Source organism: Urocitellus parryii, chromosome 6, assembly GCF_045843805.1.
Source record: "Urocitellus parryii isolate mUroPar1 chromosome 6, mUroPar1.hap1, whole genome shotgun sequence".
Taxonomy (NCBI): Eukaryota; Metazoa; Chordata; class Mammalia; order Rodentia; family Sciuridae; genus Urocitellus; species Urocitellus parryii.
The window spans coordinates 146,053,002-146,078,322 of record NC_135536.1 but is presented as its reverse complement, the minus strand read 5'-3'; the positions used below and the strand labels follow the sequence as shown (position 1 = coordinate 146,078,322).

At 32.3% G+C, this 25,321-nt stretch overlaps 1 protein-coding gene across 7 annotated transcripts in view; it reads right to left on the bottom strand.

Moving 5' to 3' along the window:
* Nucleotides 1-25,321, bottom strand: part of Mef2a (myocyte enhancer factor 2A) — a 151,659-nt gene that overhangs the window by 66,205 nt on the left and 60,133 nt on the right. For all 7 annotated transcript variants that reach the window (XM_077800280.1, XM_026394708.2, XM_026394707.2 and 4 more), the window contains exon 2: nt 16,161-16,348. In XM_077800280.1, coding sequence (XP_077656406.1) covers nt 16,161-16,214 — 54 coding nt within the window. In that variant the 5' untranslated portion in view covers nt 16,215-16,348. The remainder of the gene's footprint in view (nt 1-16,160; nt 16,349-25,321) is intronic.

Genomic DNA, 25,321 nt, shown 5'->3' with positions numbered 1-25,321 from the left:
ACATGTTGGTTCTATCTGACTTTACACCTCAGCATTTAACAGAACTAACAGTATTCTCACTTCCTTTCCAGATGTTCATGATGCAACATTCTCTTACTTCATTGGATGCTCCTCTCAGTCTTTATAGCTACCTCCTCTTCTGCTCAACCTCCATACATTCAAATGCCTGCAAGTATTGAACCTGGGCTCCCTATTTTTATCCTCTCGGTTTTTGTTTGGTGAGTGTATCTGGCTTCACTGTTTAAAAGCAACAAATAAATTTTTTTCCAGCTTTCTCCATTTCAGCAAAGGTACCACCATCCATTCAAAAAATAAAAACAAATATGTGAGAATTAACCTTAGATCCCTCTTAATTATCTACTCTATCCAATCTATCAGCAAATTCTGCCAACTTTACCACTAAAACATATTTATCTCAAATCTATTTACTTCTATCTACCTCTATGACTACTACCCAAGCTAGGTTACATCATTTCTCATCATCTTGCTTACATAATGAATGATCTTATTGGACTTTCAGGTTTATCTATAACATTCTGTATCTGCCAAGTAACTGAAAGAGTGATATTCTGAAACACAGATCAAATTCTGTAAGTGAAAGATTAGGGTTTCACTGCACCGAAAGTAACATTAAAACTCATTGAACATACACAAAAAAAATAGTTATCCTCCATTTCCCTATCTGAATTTATTGCCCACCAAACTCCCATATATCCTTTAATCTACACTAGCATGAGTATGTGCATAAGTATGCAGGTTGTGTGGGGGGAGTGGGGAGAGTTAGTTTGTGTTCCTTAAGACACCAGCTACTTTCTGATTTATAAACCATGCTATGTTCCCTCTATGTGGAATACTCTGCAAATCAAAGCTCCTTAATGGTTCCTTTCTTCATCTTGTAAAAATAAATCTCTTATAATTTAATCTTTTTTAAAAAAATCTTAATTATATAAATACACAAACATATAATTTTATATAAATCCAAATATGGAATATATTAACATCTCTTGCTTATTTCCCTACTTTCCCTTGCAGCTACACAAATCCCTTAACCTATATTTTCAGCACAGTATTTCTGATTTTTATACAAGATTATCATATAATCATGATAATATGATTTGTATATACATACAAGGAATTTTGATTTGACAAAAATGGGATATTCCTTTGTTTTACTCATTTCACCAAACCCCATGGATAAGTCTCCAAGTCAAATACTTACTTCTAACAGTTTCATAATATTTTCATAAGTGTTATTACTCTTTTTTAAATTTTTTTTTTTTTTTTTAGTTTTGATAGACTTTATTTTTTATTTATTTATATGTGGTGTTGAGAATCAAACCCAGTGACTCACATGTGCCAGGCAAGGGCACTAGCACTGAGCCACAACCCCAGCCCTTATTACACTTTTTAATTTTTGCAAATATATAGTATAAAATAAAAATCTAATTTAATATGCATTTTTCTAATTTGTAGTGACTTTTTCCTTATATTTGTTATCTTTAGAATCTGCTTTCTCTAAACTGCTTATCTTTTGATTGTTTTCCTATTATGTAATGTCTTTTACTTGTCTGAGTAAGAGATTCTCATACAGATATATTTTATGTTTTAAAATACATATATGTGTGTTTCAAATATCTTTTGAAATTCTCCCTTTATATATTAACTTTATGTATCATTTGTCATTACAAAATTTTTAATTTTTATTCTAGACTACAATACTACTTTTCAGAATCTGGAATTATACCACTATCAAAATATATTACCTTCAACCAGTGTAATCTAAATCACTGATGACTTGAGATGCACCTATATGTACTTGCTACATTAAAATTTTAAATCTAGCAAAGATACAGTAATTTAGAATGTTTATTCATTCTTTTAATATTGAAGAAAATTACAATCAACAATGTAATGTAACTCAAGAACAATTGTTACTCTAGACAGATATTTTCAAAATTAGTGAGATATTAATAAGAGTTAAAATTAACACTAAAAATGGCTCTTTAGAATATGCATTAAGCATGATTATAGAAAATACTGAAAATAATAGCTCCTTATCAGTGAAAAGAATATAGACTCTTCTGTCCTTTCCATATTCAAAACCATGTCTAAAGTTATCAGTCAGAAGGTGAAGATGGATTATCAGTCAGAAGTTTGAAGGGGTTAATAGAGGAAAAAACTTATAACATCTCCTCTCCATTCCTCCAAGTTACTCCAACTAGAGTAAAGTCAGAAAAAGCTTTTTCAGCAATTTGCACAAAAATACACACATCCTTCAATGATGGCACCAGAATCTATAAATTGAAAATTGTAAAATTAAAATATAGCACTTCCAAACTTCCTAAATGAAAGCTTCATTTTATCCTTAGCCTATTTTTAAAGACTTTATTTTTTAGATTCGTTTTACACTAACAATAAGATTAAGAGAAAGCTAAAAAAATTTCCTATAAATTCTGTCCCCAAACATGCAGTGTCTCCCTCATTATAAACACCCATCAGCAGGGTAGTACATTTGCTAAAACTGATGAACCTATAATGATACATCATTACTAAGCAAAAGCCATGGTTTATCTCCAATCTGGACAAATGTATGACATGTATGATACAATCATATTGAGCATTTTCCCTGCCCTTAAACTCCTGAATAATATTGTCTGGATGTACACAGTTTATTTATCCACTCACATGCTGAAGGACATCTTGGTTATTTCCAACTCTTGGCAATTACAAATAAAGTTGTGCAAGTTTTGAGAGGCCATAACTTTTCAACTCTTTTGGCTAAATACCAAGAAGTGCAATTGCTGGATCTGTATGTTAAGAGTAGGTTGTGGGTGGGAGGCTCGGGTTGTAGCTCAGTGATAAAAAACTTGCCTAGCACATGAGGCACTGGGTTTGATCCTCAGCAACACATAATCAATTAATTAATTAATTAATTAATTAAAGGTATTATGTCCATCTACAACTAAAACATTTTTTTAAAAAAATAAAGGTATTGTGTCCATTTATAACTATTTTTTTTTTAAGAGAGAAGTCCCAAAGGCACTAAGAACTGTGATTGACAAATTCCTGGAGGCTCAGTGTGGATAGGTCTGAAAGTTATAAACTTCTAATCAGCAAGAAAGATGGTGGAATGAGATGGATATCATTATTCTAGGAACATGTATGAGCACATATAGTGCAACACTACATCGTGTATAACCAGAGAAATGAAAAGTTGTGCTGCAATTGTGTACATTGAATCAAAATGCATTCTGCTGTGATATATACCTAATTAAAATAAATAAATTTTAAATAAAAACTCCAAAACAGTTAATAGAATGTAGGAGGAAAAAAGAGCAAAATGGGATGACTGCAAATCTTACTATAAAGCTACAGTAGTCAAGGCAGTATAGAATTGGCAGAACATAAAGATACATGGAAAAGAAAAGAGAGCCCAGTAGAGGAAGGAGAACAGAGGGAGGGAGGGAAAAGAGGGGCACCAGGGACTGAAATGGAGTATATTAAACTCCATGAATGTATGATTACGTCAAAATGAACCCAACTACTATCACTAAAAATGTTGTAATAAGAGAAAAAAAAGTTTTTACATCATATGTCATTAGAGAACTGTAAACTAAAACAACATTGAGATAATGTTACACACCTTTTAGAATGGTGAAACCCTAAAACACAACAAATGCTGCTGAGGCTATGGGGAAACAGGAACTGTCATTCACTGCTGGTGGTAATGCAAAATGTTAGTCACTTTGAAGGAAGTTCAGCATTTTCTTACAAAAACAAAAATAAATCCACTCTTACCATTTCATCCAACAATTATAGTCCTTGCTATTTACCCAAAGGAGATGAAAAACTAGGTACACTCAAAACATGCACAAGGATGCTTAGTATCAACTTTCTTCACAATTGCCCAAAGTTGGAAGTAAACAAGATGTCTTCAGTAGGTGAATAGATAAACTGGTCCATCTAAACAATGATTTTCAGTGCTTAGAAAGAAATGAGGCTTCAAGCCATCAAATCATGTAGAAACCTTAAGTACAGATTACTAAGTGAAAAAAGACAATCTGAAAAAGATATACTATATGATTACAATTGCATAACTTTCTGAAAAACTATGGAGACAGGATAAATATCAGTGGTGACCAGGAGTTGGAGGAAAAAAAATGAGGGATCAATAGACAGAGGACACAGGATTTTTAGAGCAGTAAAACTATTATGCAGACACTACCATATTGCATTTTCAAAACCCCACAGACTGATTATATAATACCAAAAGTGAACCCCAATGTAAAGCATGAACTTTGGATGCTGATGTGTAAATGTAGGTTCCTTTTTTTAAAATTCTGATTTGTAATACATGATGGCAGAATGCAATTCATTTCATATTACACACATAGAGCACAATTTTTCAAGACACTGGTTATATACAAAGTATTTTCATACCATTCGTGTCTTATACATGTACTTAGGATAATGATGTCTAACTCATTCCACCATCATTCTTACCCCCTTGCCCCCTCTTTTCCCCTCCCTCCTCTTTGCCCTATCTAAAGTTCCTCCATTCCTCCCATGCTCCCTGCCCCCCAATCACCATTATGCATCTGCATTCTTATATCAAAGAAAACATTCGGCTTCACTTAGCATTATATTCTCAACTTCATCCATTTACCTGCAAATGCCATGATTTTATTCTCTTTTAATGCTGAGTAATGTTCATTGTGTATATATACCAAAGTTTCTCTACTGAAGGACATTCATCTACTGAAGGACATCAGGTTGGTTACACAGTTGCTATTGTGAATTGTGCTGCTACAAACATTGATATGGCTATGTCCCTGTAGTATGCTGTTTTTAAATCCTTTGGGTATAAACTGAGGAATGGGATGGCTGGGTCAAATGGTGGTTCCATTCCCAGTTTCCCAAGGAATCTCTGTACTCTTTCCAGAGTGACTGTAGCAATATGCAATTCCACCAACAATGTATGAGTGTGCCTTTTCCCCCACATCTTACCAATACTTATTACTGTTTGTATTCTTAATAGCTGCCATTCTCTACAAATCAAAACTACTCTAATGTAGGTTCCTTGATGGTAACAACTGCACCTTTCTGATGCAGGATGTAGGCAGTGGGAGAAGCTGGGAGTGGGAAAGAAAAGTATACTAGATTCTATTTTCTGTTTAATTTTGCTGTGAATCTAAAATATTCTAAAAAGTATTTTTAAAAGTCCTTTAGAATAAACATTTGAATAATCTTTAAATTGTAGAACACCAACAAAGTTCAGCAATGTCTTTCCCATCAATATCTACCATATGCTTTTCTTCCTATGATCACTGTCTAAATGTTGGTCTAGACTTAACATTGCAGTAGCTACAATCATTGCAAATCCTCTACAAAAAGCAGAGGATTTCTAATTCATAAAGTAATTATTTCCACTACAATTGCTATTCAAAGGCAGAAAATTAATGCTATACCCTCTTATATATGTACTATGTACATACAAAAGCAACAAAGAAAATGCATTTCACATGTATAATTTAAAGATGTTTCTGTGTTTCTTCAATCTGTTTTGTTTCTTAGGTAGCATGATAAAAATCAAACAGGTAATAAAGCAGTTTAATCATTTTCACTTAATTGAGGCAAGGTGTCTGTTTTCTTAATTTTGGTAACACGAAATGCATTTAATATCTATACATCTTAGCATTTAAATATTCTATTTATTTCACAAAAATCTAATATTCCCAAAGCCTTATGTTTCTGTTTCAAGTACACAAAGCACAATACTCCATATATGACCAAACATCCAGTTGGTTAGTAAAGTGATTATAAGAAAAGTCTAAGAAAAAGTTTTTATTTAAACTTCAATGAAAAAATCAGCCTATGTAATGAACTCTGTTTATGGTATATGTTCATATAGAAATTGTGCCACAAACTCAAATCACCTCTTATGAAGTATCTTTGAATACTGGCCTATACCTGATACTTTAATTTTTTTGTTTTGGGGGGAATTTAGGTTTTTTTGTTGTTTTCCAGTTCTAGAACGGAACCCAGGGCCTCACACATGTTAAATGGCAAATGTTCTACCACTGAGTTATACCTCCAACCCTTAAAATTTTAAATATAAAACACAAGTAAAAAATTCTAACATCTATTTAAATATTTATTTTTATAAATACATTTTTGGGACAATCAAAGGAAAAATGAAATACAAGGAGGGAAACAACAAAAGGAATGAAAGGATACCACAGCTCAAGAGTATTCTTCTAGGAAAAAGTCAAAATCCCAAACAATGAATTTTCATATGCCATATTAGATGAAATTTAGATGAAAATAAAGGTAGATTCAGATAATTCACATGAAGTTCTTCACAAAACTAAGGACTTCATAGTCCCAGGACGGATGAGGGGAGTTAAGAGGCGGAAGAAAGAGTGGTAGGAAGAAAGGTGAGGAAGAGAATTTTATAGAAAAGTCATTTTTGTTAATTTATACCTAATATTATTGTCAAAGATATGAGATAACAGAAAGACCTAAAACATGAGCTGGTATAGCTCTGAAAACAATCACAAGGGGGAAAAAGAAGAAATCAGACTGTAACAGAGATTTAGAGCTACAATAACAAAATTCAAAGAATCAAAACAGAAAATTAGCTAAAATAAATAAAGTTATTGGGTACAGTGGCAAAAAAATGAAGATACTAAATTAGTATTTGGAAAAATATTTGTTAAAAAGTTAAACAAAAATATTGAAAGACCACACCTTCTCTTGAAAAAATATAAATAATAACCAAACTCATGACAAAACTCTGGCAAATTTACTGAATATCAAGGTTAAAGAAATAATACTATGGACAGCCAAGCAACAAAAGCAAGTCCAAAATCAGTCTGGTGTTAGAATTCTGACAACATTCAAAGCCAGAAGACAGATTTGTAATACGTTCTGGGGAAAAGAATGGAATCCTAGACTGTTAGGATTATTCAAATTATGCTTCAATTACAAAGGCAAAAAAATTTTTCAAACATAAAGACACTCAGGAAATACAGCACTTATTACCCATTCCTGGGGGCAGCAGGCCACAACAAACACTTTCTAAACAAATCCAGACATCTAAATACATAAACTAAAGAAGGCTGGGGGGATTTTTCTGTGTTGTTTGGTGCTGCATCCTCAGCTACTAAAACAAATTGCATGGCATTCAGTAGATGCAAAAAACTTTGCTGAATTCACAGGCCAGGAGAAATATTAAAACAACAAAGACCACAGTAAAGGACTGGTAATAAAGAATCCTTCAAATTCAGAATTACAATTATGTAAGTGGAAATTGTGATCATTAAACAGGAAGGATTCATTAGAATAATGTGAAAATATTAGCAAGTCTGAGTTCCTGAAAAAATGCTAAAATTAACATGGAATGTAGATCTCTATATACCCCAAAATCAATCTATGGGGAACTACAGGTATTATGAATCCAAAGGACTAAGATAAAATAGTATGACAAACCCCAGTTCTTATGCTTGAATATGTATGACAGTAAGGGAGAGGCATGATGTAGGCTCACAGGTTGGAAAAATAAACAGCCAGTGAAGCTACTAGAAGATATATTTTTGAAACAGCAGTTGGGGTTCAACTCATACTTCTTACCTCCACTGCCTGTGATATCAATATCTGCAACCTCACAAAAGGGACTGGGCAGCTGTGCTGATGTAGATGTCCTTCAGAACAAAACTGAGTCAGCACAGAAGCACTGCTGAGCATGGGGTGGAACAAAAAAAGGTGGCAGCTTCCCAACAAAACCTCTAAGATTGGTGGATTACTAGCTAAACAAAGTATCTTCTTCTTCCAATGTTCTTTTCCCTAGAGGCTCAGTGTGAAGTTGCAATGAGTTCTTTGAGGATGTGAGGAATGATATGATTAACTGATTTTTTTAAAAATGCTCGGGCCCTATAAAAAATTGAAAAGATCAACTGAGATGGTATAAAAACTAGTTCAAATATATAAAGGATCAGAAAAAAAATCATCTAGGCTATCAAGAGATATTATTAAGACATAAACAAAAACAACAACAACAAAATCCAGCCAGATGCTGGGGCTATGGCTCAGCAGTAGAGCACTCGCCTAGTATGTGTGAGGCCCTGGGTTTGACCCTCAGCACCACATAAAAATAAATAAAATAAAAATATTGTGTCCAACTACAACTAAAAAATAAATATAAAAAAAATCCAGCCAGGTGCTATTTGTAAGCATAAGAATACAGTATGGTTGAAAGGCACATGTAGAGAACTAAATCTCTCAAAATACTAACCAAAAGAAAGGTATAGCTAAAGGCGGGCAGAATAGGTTTAAGACAATCATGCTTGAAGACAGAAGATCAATATGTATTGCAAAATTCACCAAGCAGATGTAACAATTCTAAATGTATATGAGCCTAACAAAATAGTCCCAAAACATACAAAACAATATCTATTAAACTAATAAAATGTAAAGTGAAATCCACCATTGTGGTTAGTGCAATTAGTCTTGATGAACCAAACACAAACAAGCCTCAAAAAATACAGGTAACAGTTGTGAACACCAATGAGATTAATCTAAAATGTGGAGTCATGCATCAAAAACAGACATTTATCAAAAGTCCACTAGGAACATTGCAAAAAACAATTATAATTTAGGAAATAAACAAATCTTAACGCATTTTGAGGTGTTAACAATCTATCGATAAAGGCAATGTAAGCCTTATAAAACACCATAATAAATCCTGGCATAAAATAATTTACAAAGTGTTTTGGCAAAGATTAAAATGTAGTTTTCTGAAACAGATAAACACATATAGCATTAATATTCAGAATACATAAAGAATTCCTAGGAGATCAACTACCCAGTAAGAAATGGGCAAATTACACACACACACACACACAATACAGGTTACATTTCACCTTTACAGGATCAGGAAATGTATAAAATAAATTGAATAAAAGAAAGAAGAGAGAAAAAAAAAAACAGAAAAGATCCAAACAGAATAAATAGAGAAACAGACAAGGAGGCAAGCAGTCAAGCAAAGTACACGAGGAATTGGGAATCAGTATAGTGTATATGTGGAGAACAACTTGAAAACACAGTAAAGATGATGGACGTACTCAGCCCAGCAACTTCTTCTGTAAATAGTGTTTACTATGTAGAAACTTTCATCCACATGTAAAGAGACATGTTCACAGATGTGTTCTATAACACCATTTATACCAGTAAAAAATTATGAACAATATAAATGTTTTTTGATAGAAGTACTAATGAATGAATTAAAGAATATTCATTCCTACAACTAATTGTAGTGAATAAGACAGATCTCAAAAACATGACACTGAGTGAAAAAGCAAATGCAAAATGACAATGCAATTATGTAAAATTTTAAAACCATGTTCAAAGAATCAAAGTAAATTCATGACAGTGATTACCTTTGGGAAGGAAAGGCACATAAAACTAGAAAAAAAATCACATAAAGAACAAAAACTCTATTTTTTTCCCCTAAATGTTGAATACAGAGAATAGTATCACTAGAAGTAGCATGTCAATTCTGGTACATTTGCTACAGATATTTTTATCTATAATTTTTTTTCTCTTTTTTCTTGTAAAGTATATGAAGATATTTCCTCTAGGTGAGTGGGAATAGTTGATGGAAGATCAAAAACCCCAATGAAATTCAACTGGAAAAGAAGAATGAAATACAACAAGTATATACTTAAAGAAATCAGAGCTGAGCATGGTGGCTCATACCTGGTTTCCCAGTGACTCAGGAAGCTAAGGTAGAAGGATCACAAGTTCAAAGCCAGCCTCAGCAACTTAGCAAGGCTTAAGCAACTTAGTAAGACTCTATTTCAAAATTTAAACAAACAAAAACATCAGAAAGCTGCTGAAGCAAGGAAGACTAGAGATGCCCAAGATTCTGGCATGGTAAGAATCTTAAACATGTGAAACAATCTTTCACAAACGATTTTCCTTGCTGGTATTTACTGATTCTGGATAGTCTTTGGGTAGTGGGTTGCTGCTAAGCACCTTTGACCCAAAAGTTAAAGAAAAAATTAAGGACTCCACAGCCTATATACAATAAGAGAAGAGAAGTAGAAATTAAAGTGCTGGTATTGACAGATGTTTCCTCAAAACACACAGGCCAATTTTCTCAACCTGTATGGGGTAGGAGGTAAAAATAAAAATAAAATAAAATAAAAAGACAAACAAAAAGCCTCAAAAAAGCAGAGAAAAAATTTTCTATACTATTTATATATTAGAAGACAAAGTTCTAAATTCAAGAAATCACCAAAGAACTTAGCCCAGTGGATAGCCTTGGTAGGCTCCTACAAAGCAGTGCCAAAGGGAGCAGGAGGGGGCTTCATCAAAACAGCAACCTAGCCCTGGCTCATGGCAATCCTTAAATGGTCTAAAATATTCGGTACACAAGTTCAATGGCTGAAAAGAGAATGGGATAAAACCATACCTGAAGGAAGGTACCACAGTAAGGTACATTTATAGAATCTTTAACATGCAATGTTTGACACAAAAACATAAGATATATCAAAAAACAAAACCATGTAATCAAAAGCAAAGAGAAAAGGGGATCATATATAGACCCACAAATTTACCAAAGACTTTAAAATATCTATGGTTAGTATTTTTTTAAAAAAATAGTAAAATATATGAAGAAAATGTGAAAAGGTGGAACATTTCACCAAAGAACTGAAATCTATAAAAAAGAAAAAACTATTCTAGAATTCAAAAGATAATACCAGAATTTAAGAACTTAAGCCGAATTTTAAAAGTAGGAGAAAGGATTATTAGAAAAGGACAATATGGATTACTAGGACACAGGTTACTAGAAAAATACAAACTGAACACACAAAAAATATACAGGTGGACAAAAAAAACGTAAGAAATTAATGGGGGGTCGGGGGTTGTGGCTCAGAGGTAGAGCACTCAACTAGCATGAGTGAGGCATGGATTTGATCCTCAGCACCACATAAAAATAAAGATATGTGTCCACCTATAATTAAAAAATAAATATCAAAAAATAGATGGAAAATATATAAAAGGTCTAACAGGTTCCACATAATTGAAATTTGAGGAGAAAAAAAAAAAAGAGGCATGCACAGTATTTGAAGATACACATCCCTAGTAGTCCATCATGGGGAATAAAAAGCTAACAAAGAAAAAGAGTCTTAACAGGTACAGTGGTACTCACCTGTAATCCCAATGACTTGGGAGACTGAGGCAGGAGGATCGCAAATTCAAAGCCAGCCTCAGCAACTTAGAGAGGCCCTAAACCACTTAGCCAGACCCTGTCTCAAAATAACATTTTTTAAAAAGGGGTAAGGATGTAGCTCAGTGATTAAGCACTCCTGGGTTCAATCCCTGATACCCTATACTCCCCAAACAAGGAGATTATTGTTTTTAAAAGGAGATTAAAAGCTAGCTCCCACAGAATCATGGAAGTTAGAAGAAAACCGCTTCAAAATACTAAGAGAATATTACTGCCAATCTATAATTCTAGAATCAATAAAAACGATTTTCAAAATGCAGATATAACCAAAAATTTAATTTAAAATTAGGCATAGGATTGGAACAGACTTCTTCAGAGAGATTAAAAAAAAAAGTCCAATTAAGCACATGAAAATATGTTGACCATCATTAGCCATCAAAGAAATGAAAACTAAAAATCACAAGATAATAGTTCAACCTTTTAGAATAATTAGAATAATCAAAAAGGCTAACAACAGCAAATATTGGCTAGAACGTGGAAAAACTAGGATCCTTACACATTGTTAGTGGAATGTAAAGTGGTACAGCTACTCTGGCAAACAGTACGGCAGTTCCTCAAAATTAGTCAAACTTAAGAATTACCTTACAACCCCAAAATTCTACATTTAGGTATATATCCAAGAAAAATGAAAATATATTTACACAAAAACTTGTACATAAATGTACAAATAAAGTATTAGAAATAGTTGAGTACTTTTAAGCAGAGTTGTTGGGTAAAGACCACTAACATAGCATTTAGAATAGAATTTAGAGAAAAATGTATTAATGCTAACAAATCAAATACCTAGGAAAATAAACATAACACAATATGTGTAAGACCTGTATGCTGAAAACTATCAAACATTAAGGAGAGAATTAATGAAAACCAAATAAAATTAATATTGTAAAGATTAATATTGTAAAGATTTCAATTCTCCCTAAATCCATATATTCAGTAGAAAAAATTAAATTCCAGTAAGAATTTGGGTTTTTTGTTCTTTGGTAAACAATGACTTGATTTCGTTTATGAACTGAAAAGGTTAAGAATCAGCCACTTCTGCAGAAATATAATAGTAGAGAACTATATTATTGGGGTGGGAGGGGAAGGGAGGGGCAGGGAGTTAGCAATGATGGTGGAACGTGATAGATATCATTATCCAAAGTACATGTATGAAAACATGAATTGGTGTGAACATACTTCATATACAGAGATATGAAAAATTGTGCTCTATATGTGTAATAAGAATTGTAATGCACTCCACTGTCGTGTATTTAAAAAATAAAATCAATTAAATAAAAAGAGAGGGAGCTATATTATCATATATAAAACTATAGTAATTATAAGAGTGCAGAATTGAGCAAGGCTATGCATACAGTCTAATGGAACAACAGAGAGTCCAAAAACAGTCCCACACATATATTATTGTCTGACTCATGAAAAAGGCAGTGAGGAAGGATGTATTTTTGTTTTTGTTGTTGTTTTGGAGAGTACCAGGGACTGAACTCAAGGGCACTCTACTACTGAGCCAGATCCCCAGCTCTATTTTGTATTTTACTTACAGACAGGGTCTCACTGAGTTGCTTAAAACCTTGCTTTTGCTGAGGCTGGCTTTGAACTTGTGATTCTTCTGCCTCAGTCTCCCAAGCTGCTGGGATTACAAGCATGTGTCACAGCACCCGGTGTGGAAAGGATGTTTTTGACAATAAACTGTACTCAGTCAACGAATATCCATTTAAAAAAATAACAAACCTGATCCCTACACTTTAATAACTATTTGAAAATAAGTTCCAAATAGATAACATCTAAATTTCATAAAAGATAAAACAATAAAATTTCTAGAAGCATAGAAGAATTATCTTCACAGCCCTGCAGTAAGTAAAGATTTCTTAAATGTGACATAAAAAGAATTAGCCATAAAAGAAAGTACAAAAAGGTAAAATGAACCAAGCATGGTAGTACACGACAGGTTACTTGGGAGCCGAACTGGTATAGCCAGTAAAAATATACAAAAGTGAACAACTTCATTAGACATCATGGAATTTTAAGATTAAAAATGTTACTATTGCTCACCTACCAGAATGACTAAAATGAAAAGGACAATACTGACGAACATATGGAACAGCTGTAACTCTCACATTCTGCTAGAAGAGTATAAATTAAAGTATAACCACTTTGGAAAACTTCTGTTAACAGTACTAAAGCCAATCACATGTACACCCTATAACTCAAGTTAACTGTACTCCTAGGTATCGACCAAAGTGTTCATGTATACAAAATAAGAATGTTCAAATTGTGAACAGTACTCTTCATAATACTACCAAAATAGAGAACAACCCAAATGTCTATTTTCAACAGAAAAAAATACATTATTTTCTAGTCAAGAGGGGATATTGTACACCAAATAAAATGTATACATACATTAACATTTATCTATGGCAACAATAACTGGTGAGTTTCATAAAAAAAAAAAAAAAAACCTTGAAAACAAAGTTAGAGGTCAGGTTAGTGACTTTTCCTAGGGGCAAGGAGATAACAACTAGGGGACAGGACAGTACTTCTGGGGTGGTGTACTGGGGTATGCTGCTACATGGTCAAGTTCTTTTTCCCAAAATTCACTGAACCGCACACTTAAAATCTGTGAACTTTTCTTATGTTATAGTTTAATACAAAGTTTCCTTTTTACAAAGCAGCTTATTAAACAAAGAAGAAAAACACAAGGTTTCCCCAGAACCTACCAAGTAGAAATAAATAAAGTGCACCAGCCTTTTAAGGGCATTATACTATCACGTTCCAGAATTTTCATGCACTATTCCAATAATGTAAAGCATGATTTTCATGTGGCTAGCTCATACTTATAATTCAAAACTCTGTTTGTTATTACCTGCTCCAATAACTGCTCCCTGAATTCTCCTTCAAAGAATAGTGGTTTCTTCCATAAACTTTCCCAGTACCTGAGTTTTTATCTGCCACATACTTGGATGTCCTAGGTAAGCTGTGTATTTTTAATGAGTTCCAAGACTTAATACAGTCACTTAGATATAGTACATATTTGAATTTGAATGAATAAATGGTATACAAAATCATTTCCCCCTTTTTGCAAGAAAAATTTTAGTTCAATCTATACATCCAAAAATCAATAAAATTAAGATACCATTTCAGCTTGTGACAAATTGTGTTCAGACTTTATCTAATCTGAAAAATATACTTCCCAACTACACCTACTATGTTTTTTCTTCATTCTTTAGTGAAATTTTCAGAAACAGCAATTCAAACAGCCCTTGTCCCATCTGGCAGTTTAGCAAAAAGCTGACTTAACAGACAAATCCAATGAAGGAAGTGGCTAAATCTCTGGTTGCTAAAATATAGCTGCAGGCTCCATCTTTTTAACAGTGTCATTTCCTCAACTAGAAAGTTCCATTACCCAGTCACCTACATATTCCCAGCTCCCATATACAGTCTATTTCATAGGTAGGTCCATTCTAACTATGCCCAATTTAAACATGGGTATGATAGCTTAGGCATTTTATGAACTCTGCTTCTACTCTGCTTACATGGTATTCTCTAATAAATTCTATTTAACATTCATATTGCAGGTCCTCTTCCTCTACCTGTCATAACCTTCAGATGTATAAAGGGAAATTTACTTACAACCCTGCTTGGAATCATTCCTTTGGATTGATGGAATATCAATTTTCCCTATTTTATCAGCCTTCATAATGTATCACACTATGTGAGCCTTCCATCTTTACTAAGCAATCTTCATGAACTGAAACAAGGGTCTGCTTCACTTTAGTCTATGGGCAACCCTAATCACTCTCACTAACTTCCCCCACAGCTGCTCAGTTGAGTTTTGATTCCAATTATATCTATATTCAGTTAAATGACTACTCTGACTTTGCAGAACAAATCTTCAATGTTCAAGAAACTGTTCTTGAAACTTCTGATTTGTAACCCTCCCACAGTCAGCACACCTCTCCCTCCTGAACATGATTTAAATAGTGGTTAATTTACAATATTCTCTGAAACTATTTTCCCTCTGTACTATAAACCAAGGAGTTCCCAAACTTCTTAAAGGGCCAGAAAGCAAAGATTTTTTAGGCCTATGGGCCACATAGTTTCTGTGGCATCTATTTATATTAATGCATCTAGTCACACTAACAAATCAAATCTGTGTTAATGCAAAAACAGCCATAGACAATCAGATATAAATGGGCAAGGCAGGATTGTAATAAGTTTTATGTAGAAAAACAAGCATCTAGCCTATGGGCCATAGTTTGCCGATCAGCTGAAAATACAACTTAGAGTTTCTTCATGTATCAGCATCACTATAATTATTCTGAACTTATAAGGGTTTACTGACCCACTGGTACTGTAAATTTATCAATTAAAGCTGAGGTATTTTACATAAATATTTTAGAAATACTTGTGAATAATGAGGGTAAAACTATTCTCATTATTAGTAAACCAGAAAGTCTAACTGATCAATTGCAGTTCTCTTAGATATTGACTAATTATGAAAATAGGTGATAATTTGAAAAATAATTAGAAGACTACCAACCAAATATACAACAAATATACTGAAGACTAAATATCTTTAAAACACTACACAACAAAATGAAATGAGACTCCAGTGATTTTAATTTCCTTTCAGCATACCTGTTATCCATCTATAAGATACAGGATTTCTGTAATAAAGATTTTCTTTAATGTGCATGAAAACATAATTTTATGATTGTAAAAATTTTCATTTAGACTGGAACTAAAAATACTCAAAATTATTTTTAAGTATTTTCAACCATTCTATTATGTTCTTTTTAAGTATATATATCAAGTAAATTAAAAATTTAATCATATCACATAGTTGAATTAAATTAAATTTTTCATTTACCTGTCGGTTTCTTTCATCCATTATGCGTGTGATTTGTATTTTCTTCCGCCCCATTTTCAGTCACCTTTCCTTATGTTCCAAATATTTAATTCAAAAATTAATTTTCTTCAATACCCTAATGCATCGTACACAGCTGCTATTGTTTCAGCTTCTAGTCCAAGTGCTACAGCTGAAATTTTTGATAAGATCTAAAAAAAAAAACAAAAATAAACACACACAAACAAATTAGATTTAAGTTCTATACATTTGCAAATCATAAGTTATATGAATTTCAAATCTGCTTTTATGCACCACATAACATTATTAATAGAAATTTCTGATTACACAGAAGTATTAAATAAGCTGAAGTCTTATTGATTTTGCCCTTAAAATATCTCTTGAATCTCTGTGCCTCTGGCTCTGGTCAAACTAATGCAATTATAGCATTTGAGGTTTTCTCAATGCCTACAATAATACCAACAAGAGCCAACATTTACTGAGAGTAGGCACATTTTCTATGAGTGGGCATTTTTTAAAAATATTTTTCAGTTGTTGATTTACTTTTATTTATTTATACGTGATGCCACACATGCCAGGCAAGTGCTCTGCCACTGAGCCACAACCCCAGCCCCAAGCGGGCATTTTTCTAAGTATGAACAAGTCTTAACTTATTCAATCCTAACTACAACCTACTAAGTTAATTGTAATTATAATCTTCATTTTATAAATAAAGATACTGAGAAACAGAAAAATTAAGTCATGTGCTCAAGGTCAAATAGTAAAGGGCAGAATTTAGGATATGAATTCAGGATCTGGTTCCAGGATTTATCCTCTTAAACATTACAGAATATCCTTAAAAGTCTGATAGACTACCTGCCAAAGGATAAATAATGTAGATGACCCCAGTCTACCTTTATGAATTCTCCAGGCAAATCACCCTAGCCTCCGGCCAAATTACTATCTATAAATCCACAAAGACACTAGTATACTACTTTCATACTAATAAACATTTAAATGAAATAATATTTCTTGTTGGTATTATTGCTCACTTCATCAGTTAAGATTTAGTTCAAATGTCACCTCCCTAAAGAAGCCAACACCAATTCCTCCTGGCAGAACAAACTACAATGCCTATGAGTGTGGTGAGTTATGTGTGTACATATATAAATCCCAAGTCAGCTTTTCTTTGATATATCAATCTTTAAAGATTTTAAAAATCTTGCAGGGTTTTGTGTTCCATTTCTCTGTAACAGAACAAGTTGTTATGTTCTGGATGATATGAATGATGGTTTTAGTCACTTCAAAACCTAGTGCTTTCAAAACTTACAAAATAAATAGAAATATTTTTAAAGTAATGTGAAATGCTAATAAACTCAAAATAATAAACTCATTTATTCATCTCCTCTCATTTATTTCTTCATTCATACATTAATTGATCATCTATTAAACAACTGATAACCCATTAATGACCATTTATATAATAAATATACTTCCAAACTCTAAACTAGGCACAGAGAATAAAATGGTCAAGGAAAAAAAAGACATAAATCTCAAATTATCAAATTAATGTATTTGTATACTTCAAAACTAAAATATTTATTTATCTAATCTAAATTTGTGGGTCAGGATATGCTTCCCTGAAGAAGTGCCTCACATTTAAATCTGAAAATGAGAGTATACATGCCAGGCAGAGAAAATAGCAAGCACAAATGCCCCATGATACAAGAGAATAGAAAACATTAGAGGAACTGAAAGACGGTGGAACCCAATCAAACAAGCAGCTGTGCTGTAGAATATTTGTTTCTACAACAGACTGCATTACAAACAACACAGGTTCATTTACTCTAAATCATGTTCCCTAACAGATCACATTCTAATTCTCATTATAAAACCTTGCACTGTATAAACAGTTATACATTTCATTGTGAAGATATTATTGCTCAACTATGCAAGATCTGCTGATGCCTATAAGACATTTATACTATATTATCTTCTATAATCTGAAAAATACAGATTCTAGAATATATCTGGACACTTTGCTGTTGACAACATGAAGTAGGCTGTTTCAACCTAATCTTCAGAGAACAACTAGAAAAGTAAAACAAAGGTAATTTGTTTTAAAACACTGCAACATTCAAGATAATGATAATTTGCAAGGCAGAGATCTAGAAGAAACAGGTGAAACCTGTCTTTGGACATTTTTGCCTGCAGGCTCCAAAACCACTGGCTGGGAGACTAAGAAAGAGTTTAGAGTTCAAAAATTAGATTCAGCTTGCCAAAGAGGAATATCACACTAATGAACACACCAGCCATCTGGAGAGACTCCAAAGAACTATACCCCAGGCACAAAGGTAAATCAAAAACAGAATAAGTCAAATAGGAAGGGAAATACAGCTTAACATCATCATAATCCCTAGTTAGATGAAGGCAATCTGGTCTAGTGAAGATCATTAGCCTAGCTGCATGCTAGTAGCAAAAGTGAATCTTCTCAGTAGAAAGATAACATTATCCAGAAATTCAAATTATTTTCTCTCTGTTTTTTTCACATAAAACACATAGCAATAAAAAAGTATCCAGTCAAAACCCAAGATTTAAGAATTTCTACAGAAACAGATCAACTAAGTAACTAATTAATATGCTCAAGGAATTTTTTTAAATGAATTTTAGCAGGCAATAATAAACAAGAGGAAAAACAACAAAAAATACAATTTTGAAAACCAATTTATGGATTGATTTAATAATTAGTTATATGCAGCTGAAAATGTAATTAACAACCCAGAAAACAGGAAAGAAGATAATATCTATGCTGAAATACAAAAAGACCTGACAATATGAAATACAGAAAAGAGATTGAAAAATTATGGAACATGGAGAAATTATCCAAAAATACAAGTAAATAGAGTTCCATAACAGAAGGAAAAAACATATGGTGGTAAAGAAATATTTGAAGACACAATAGCTAAGAATTTTCAAAACTAATGAGACATCAACCCATAGATTCCAGAAGCTCTACAGACCCCTCAAGTACAATACACACACTTAGGCAGATCAAAGGAAGAATGGGTGGGGGGTATGTTTCCCCCACAGATGGAAGGAACTTACAAGCAGCCAGAAAACTGTTGAAAAATATTCACTTCAAGAAACAATAGTTAAGATTCACAGCTGAACTGACTTTTTCACATAAACAATGAAGTCAGAAGATAATGAAATGGTATATTCGAAGTTCTGAGGTTAAGAGGGAGAATGACGGGGCTGGAGATGTGGCTCAGCGGTAGCGCGCTCGCCTGGCATGCGTGCGGCCCGGGTTCGATCCTCAGCACCACATACCAACAAAGATGTTGTGTCTGCCGAGAACTAAAGAATAAATATTAAAAATTCTCTCTCTCTCTCTCTCTCTCTCTCTCTCCTCTCTCACTCTCTCTTTAAAAAAAAAAAAAGAGGGAGAATGACAAACTAGAACTTTGTATTTGAGAAAAAAAAATCCCTCATAATGAAGGCAAACCAAAAACACTTTTAGGCAAACAAACAGAATTTGTAACCAGGAAAGACTGAAGGGACCTCTTCAACGTTTCTTTAGAAGAAAAAAATAATACCAGATTACAGCTTAAGTATGCACAAAAACTGAAGTTCAGCAAACAAATATTAATGAGCAACTCTAAATGAATGTTAACTAAATAAAACGCTAATAATAAAACTTATAGAGCTTAAAATATTATAATACACAACAATAATAGTATATAACTGAGGAGGATACCAAATGAAGTTAAAGGGTTTTAAAATCTTTAATTGACTAGGAAATAGAAAAAATGCTCATTTACTTTAGACTTTCATAAATCAAGGATGCATATGGTAATCTCTGAGTGAACCACTACAAGAACAATAAAAGTATAACATCCAGAAAAGAGAAAAATGAATTAGCAAATGAAGAAGGCACAGAATGAGAGACAAATAAAGAGAATAAAACATTTAATCCAACTATATGATTATTCTCAAAAAATATAATTAAGTAAAACACCCAAATTTTTAAGATAATTTAGAACTATTTAAAAACAAAATCCAATTGTGGAATGATTAGAGAGGATATTATCTTACACATAGGATACAGAAAGAATGAAAGTAAAAGTAGGGAGAAAAATACACCAGGTAAAATACAAACCAAAGGAAAGTTGTATGATTATGCTTTACCATACTGAACTTCAATGCAGGATACAGATGTGTGTATAAGGATAGAGACAAACAAAGATGCTTTAAAACAATGCAAGTTCTACTCACCAGGAAGATATAACAATTCTAAAATTGAGTGCACCTAATAACACATGTAATCAGAAATGTATTTCTGAAAATCAAATATTCTGTGCAAAAACTTTAGCCAGAACACAATTTACTATATTTTAAGTAGAAAAAAATTACAATGTCATACATTAACTCACAATTCGATTTATTTCTCTTTTAAAGTTAAAATACAGAAAATGTCCATTTATAGTAGTAAATTATCATGGTTAGGATGTAAAATGCTTACTACATGACTTCATAGACTGCATAGTAACTTTCTCACTGGCTTATTTCTTTCTCCACAACTTAACACTTTCCCAACTTCTTTGTACATGCTATGAATCTAAGCAAAAATAAGAGTTAAATACAAAAAGCAATTAGAAATGTGTTCAAGACAAACACACATGACAAACAATAGTTCAAATTTTAATATAGTAATGGCCTTATTGCCAGCACATCGAGCACATTCCTTTTTCTGACACTCAATACACTGTTTTTAAAAATCTACATATGATTTTAACATTCTACCTACTGTATTTGGGATGTAATTGTGACTATTCCCATATACCAGTTTAATACTATATTGAATTTTGCAGATTTAAAAATATACTTTACCTAAATAAACTTCAGCTAAGAATCAAGGGTATGCCTGTACATTAAGCCAATCCCAAAAGAACTATCTCTAATCCACAATTATACCAACTTGATTTTAACAAAGTACCTGATGGAATAAGCAGATCAGAATAAAAGAACAAGCAGACCAAAATAAACATAAAGATTTGACAGTTAACAACCTCACTCACTTAAGAACACTACATCTAACAACTGCAGAAAATACTTTATAACTACATTACAAAACATCTACCAAAGGTAATTACATAGAAGCCCAGATATTAAGTCTTAACAAATTTCAAAAGACAGGCATCTCTGATCTCAGAGGAACTAAGCTAGAAATTAGTAAAAAAAATAAAAATAAAAATAAAAAAATAAAATTAAGTTGGAAATCCTTATTTATGAGAAACCTAAGCAATACACTTCTAATTAATCCATGTGCCAAAAAAAGATGACAATGAAAATTAGAAAATATTTTTAAATGGAGTGCTATTAAAACACTTTCTAACAAAATGTATAAAATATGAAATACAATTAAAGCCATGCATACAAGGAAATTTTTTAGCTTTGAAGTGGCTTCAACAGGACAATTCAACAGAAAAGGACAGTCTTTTCTATAAATTGTCCTGGAAAAGAAAGAAAGAAGTAGAATGTTTACTAGCATGGAAAGAAAGAAGTAGGATGCTTACTAGCATCATACATAAAAATTAACTAAAAATGGATCAAAGATCTTAACCCAATTTCTAATACTATAAAACTCTTAGAAGAAAACAAAAGAAAAGTTTCCATTAAATTCCATCAACAGAAGAAAAAATAAACTCTATGTCATCAAAATAAAAAACTAGAGCTGGGGTTGTGGCTCAGTGGTAAAGTGGTTGCCTAGCTAGCACATGTGAGGCATTGGGTTTAATCCTCAGCACCACATAAAAATAAAATAAAACAAAAGTATTGTGTTGGAAAAAAAATCAAGAAGAATTTAAAACTATTGTGTATCAAAAGATACTAAAACAGCAACCCACCAACAGGAAAAAAAAAACTGCAAATCACTTATATGATATGGAATAACATTCAGAATATATAAACTGAATAGCAAAAAAAAAAAATTAAGATGAGCAAAGGACATAGATATTTCTCCAAAGAAGATAAAGGAGTGGTCAATAAGCACATGAAAAGATGCTCACAACCAACATCACTAATCACTAGGCAAATGCAAATAAAAATTATAATGAGATAACAGGCCACTTCCATTCAGATGGTCACTATTTAAAAAAAAAAGGAGGAAAAGAAAACAGTAAGTATTAGCAAGGGTATGAAAAAAACAGAACTTTGTGCATTGTTTTTGGGAATATATTTTGCTGTGGAAAACAGTATGGTACTTGCTTTAAAAAAATTAAACAAAGAATTACCATTTTATCCAATGATTCCAGTTTTGGATATATAAATAAAAGAACTATAATCAAGGACTCAAACAGATATTTGTGCACCAATGCCCCTAGGAGCTTTATTCACAATAATCCAAAGGTAAAAGCAAACAGTACAAATGTCCATCAGTAATTGAATGGATAAGTAAATTGTTGTATACAATTACAACTGAACCTTTAGAACCTTTTTTAAAAGACTTCTGGGACTGGGGTTGTGGCTCAAGTGGTAGAGTGCTTGTCTAGTATGCATGAGGCACTGGGATCGATTCTCAGTACCACATAAAAATAAAATAAAGGTATTGTGTCCAACTACAATTTATTTTAAAAATAACTTAAAAAAAAAAAAAAAGGACATCAGCCAGGCACAGTAACACATACTATAATCCCAGCAACTCAGGAGGTAGAGGTAAGGAACACTGCAAGTTCGAGATGAGCCTCAGCAATTTAGGGAGATTCTGGCTCAAACTAAAAAATAAAAAGTGCTGGAGATGTAGCTCAGTTGTAGAGAACCTCTGGTGCCAATAAATAAATAACCAGTCCGCCCATCCACTACCAAGAAAGAAAGAAAAAAAGAAAAGGATATCACCCTGTCTCATAACATAAAGGAACCTTAAAGACTTTTTTAGGTTACATGTAATAATTCAGTCACAAAAGGACAAAGTATTGTTATGATTCTACTTATGTTTTTTCTTTTCCCCACATTTCTTATTAGTGCATTATTACGATTCTACTTGTATGAAATATTCTGGAGTATCTCATTCATAGAAATAGTAGAATTATAGTTACCAGGCACTAAAGAGGAGGGAGAAATGGGGTGTTATCGTTAAGTGGGTATAGTGTTTCAATATGGGTTGATGAAAAAGTTCTGGAGATGGGTGGTCATAACGGATGTACAAAAATTCAAATGTGCTTAATGTCACCACTATATATTTAAAAACGATAAATTTTCTATTATGTACATTTTACCACCATTTCAAACCATACTAATACTAAAGCAAAATAGTATGTGTGTACCTATAAAATAATTGCAGGAGTAAAATTTCATTAATTCTAGCTTACCATTTAGATTACATGAGCACTGATTTTTCTACATGGTAAAGTTAATGGTGTTTTACTAAAACTCCATTAAAACTTGCCTCCAGAAAACACAGATGGGTGTTCAGAACATCAAGGAATTAACGTATCTTTTCCTGGGTGAGAGGATGGGATAGGAATCTCACTAATTAAATCCCAAGGTATATATCTGTATTCAGACAACATTAACACAGGGAAAAAAATAACTTAAATTGAATTTTCAGGTAACTGAAATTTTTCTGTATGTCATTGTTTTAAAACTCAGGAGCTAAATTTCTGAAAGAATTTCCAGTATGAACAATTCCTTTAATTTGAGAGATACCACAAAAACTAGCACTCAGATTCCTAACAATCCTGCAGTTGATACTTACAACAGACATTCATCATCATTTAAAATCAATTCTGTTTACTTTCTATTAAAAACCTTGTTGATTAAGTAAACAAATATTTTAAAAGCATGGACTTTAAACAGAAGGTAAACTTTACTTACCAGAACTTCCTACTTTCAAAATTCTGGTGAAACAATCACACATTAAAACTTTCAAAAACTACTAAAATAAAACTAAGTACTATAAAAAAAAACTGAACCCTTTTAAAAAAAAGGTATCTAACAAGAGAAAATACATCAAATAATGATTCATTACTTCTTTAAAAGAGAGGAATATAATGATTTAATTTTGGACATATTACTTGAGACTGGTCATGGACAAGTGGAAATGTTAAATGGAACACTATAAAATAAGACTCATACTTTAGGGTTAAAAATATGTATCTGGGAATCTTCAGAATATGGACAATATTAACATGACAGAAATGTAAAATGAAAAGAGAACAAAGACCACTAACAAGGAACACAATCATTTATTTCTGTTGCAAATACATGTCCCCAACCAATCCTCAGCCATGAAGTTTGTTAACAATTTGGCCAACATTTAAAAATTAAACATTTCAAAAAGAAAAAAATAAATTTCTTTCAGCTTTCCTTGAAAACTCCATTCCTTTTTCAAGAATTTACTCTAAGGAAATAAGAAGACAATGACAAAGATATATGTACAAGGATATTCATCCCAATGTAATCAAAACAGTGAAGGGGTATAGGCAATAATATAAGAATGCCCTATCCATATAATAAAATACTGTAGCCATTACAACAAACATTTACATTATATTGTTGCAGGCAGAAACAGAATTCTAGTTTTGCTTTTAAAATTTTGTAGATATTGAGGGTACAGATAAAAGATAAATGGCCTATATTCATGTTACTGAAAGTAATGAACTTTGGGGTAATTTTTTCACTATTTCACTTTCTCTTATAACAATACCATTGTTGTGATTTTTTTTAAAAAAGTTATTATAAACAACATAAATTTACAGATGCTTTTAAAACAGAAAAATAAAAATCATGAAAGCCAGAAAGCATTCAAGAATGAACTGTAAACATTACTGAAATGTTCCTTTTACTTTGGCATCTTGTGCAATTTTCCAGTTACTCTTTCTTCACAACATACTTAGAATTTCAAAGCATTATCTGACTAAGAAAACTTGGATCCTAGCCCCTAAAGCATCATTAAACTAGTTGTATAACAATTTTTTGTAACTGACAATTTCTCTAAGTAAAATGTTTTATAACATGAAAATTTAAATTTATATGCATTATATGTACCACAGGAGGCAAGAAAAAACATCAAATATTTGCAAATATTTGAGAGAAAGTAGTCCAAGGGTAAAGAAGTATATTTCTAAGCACAGTATAACATGTTATTAATATTTATGATGTGAAAAAAAAAATCTTGATGCAATAAA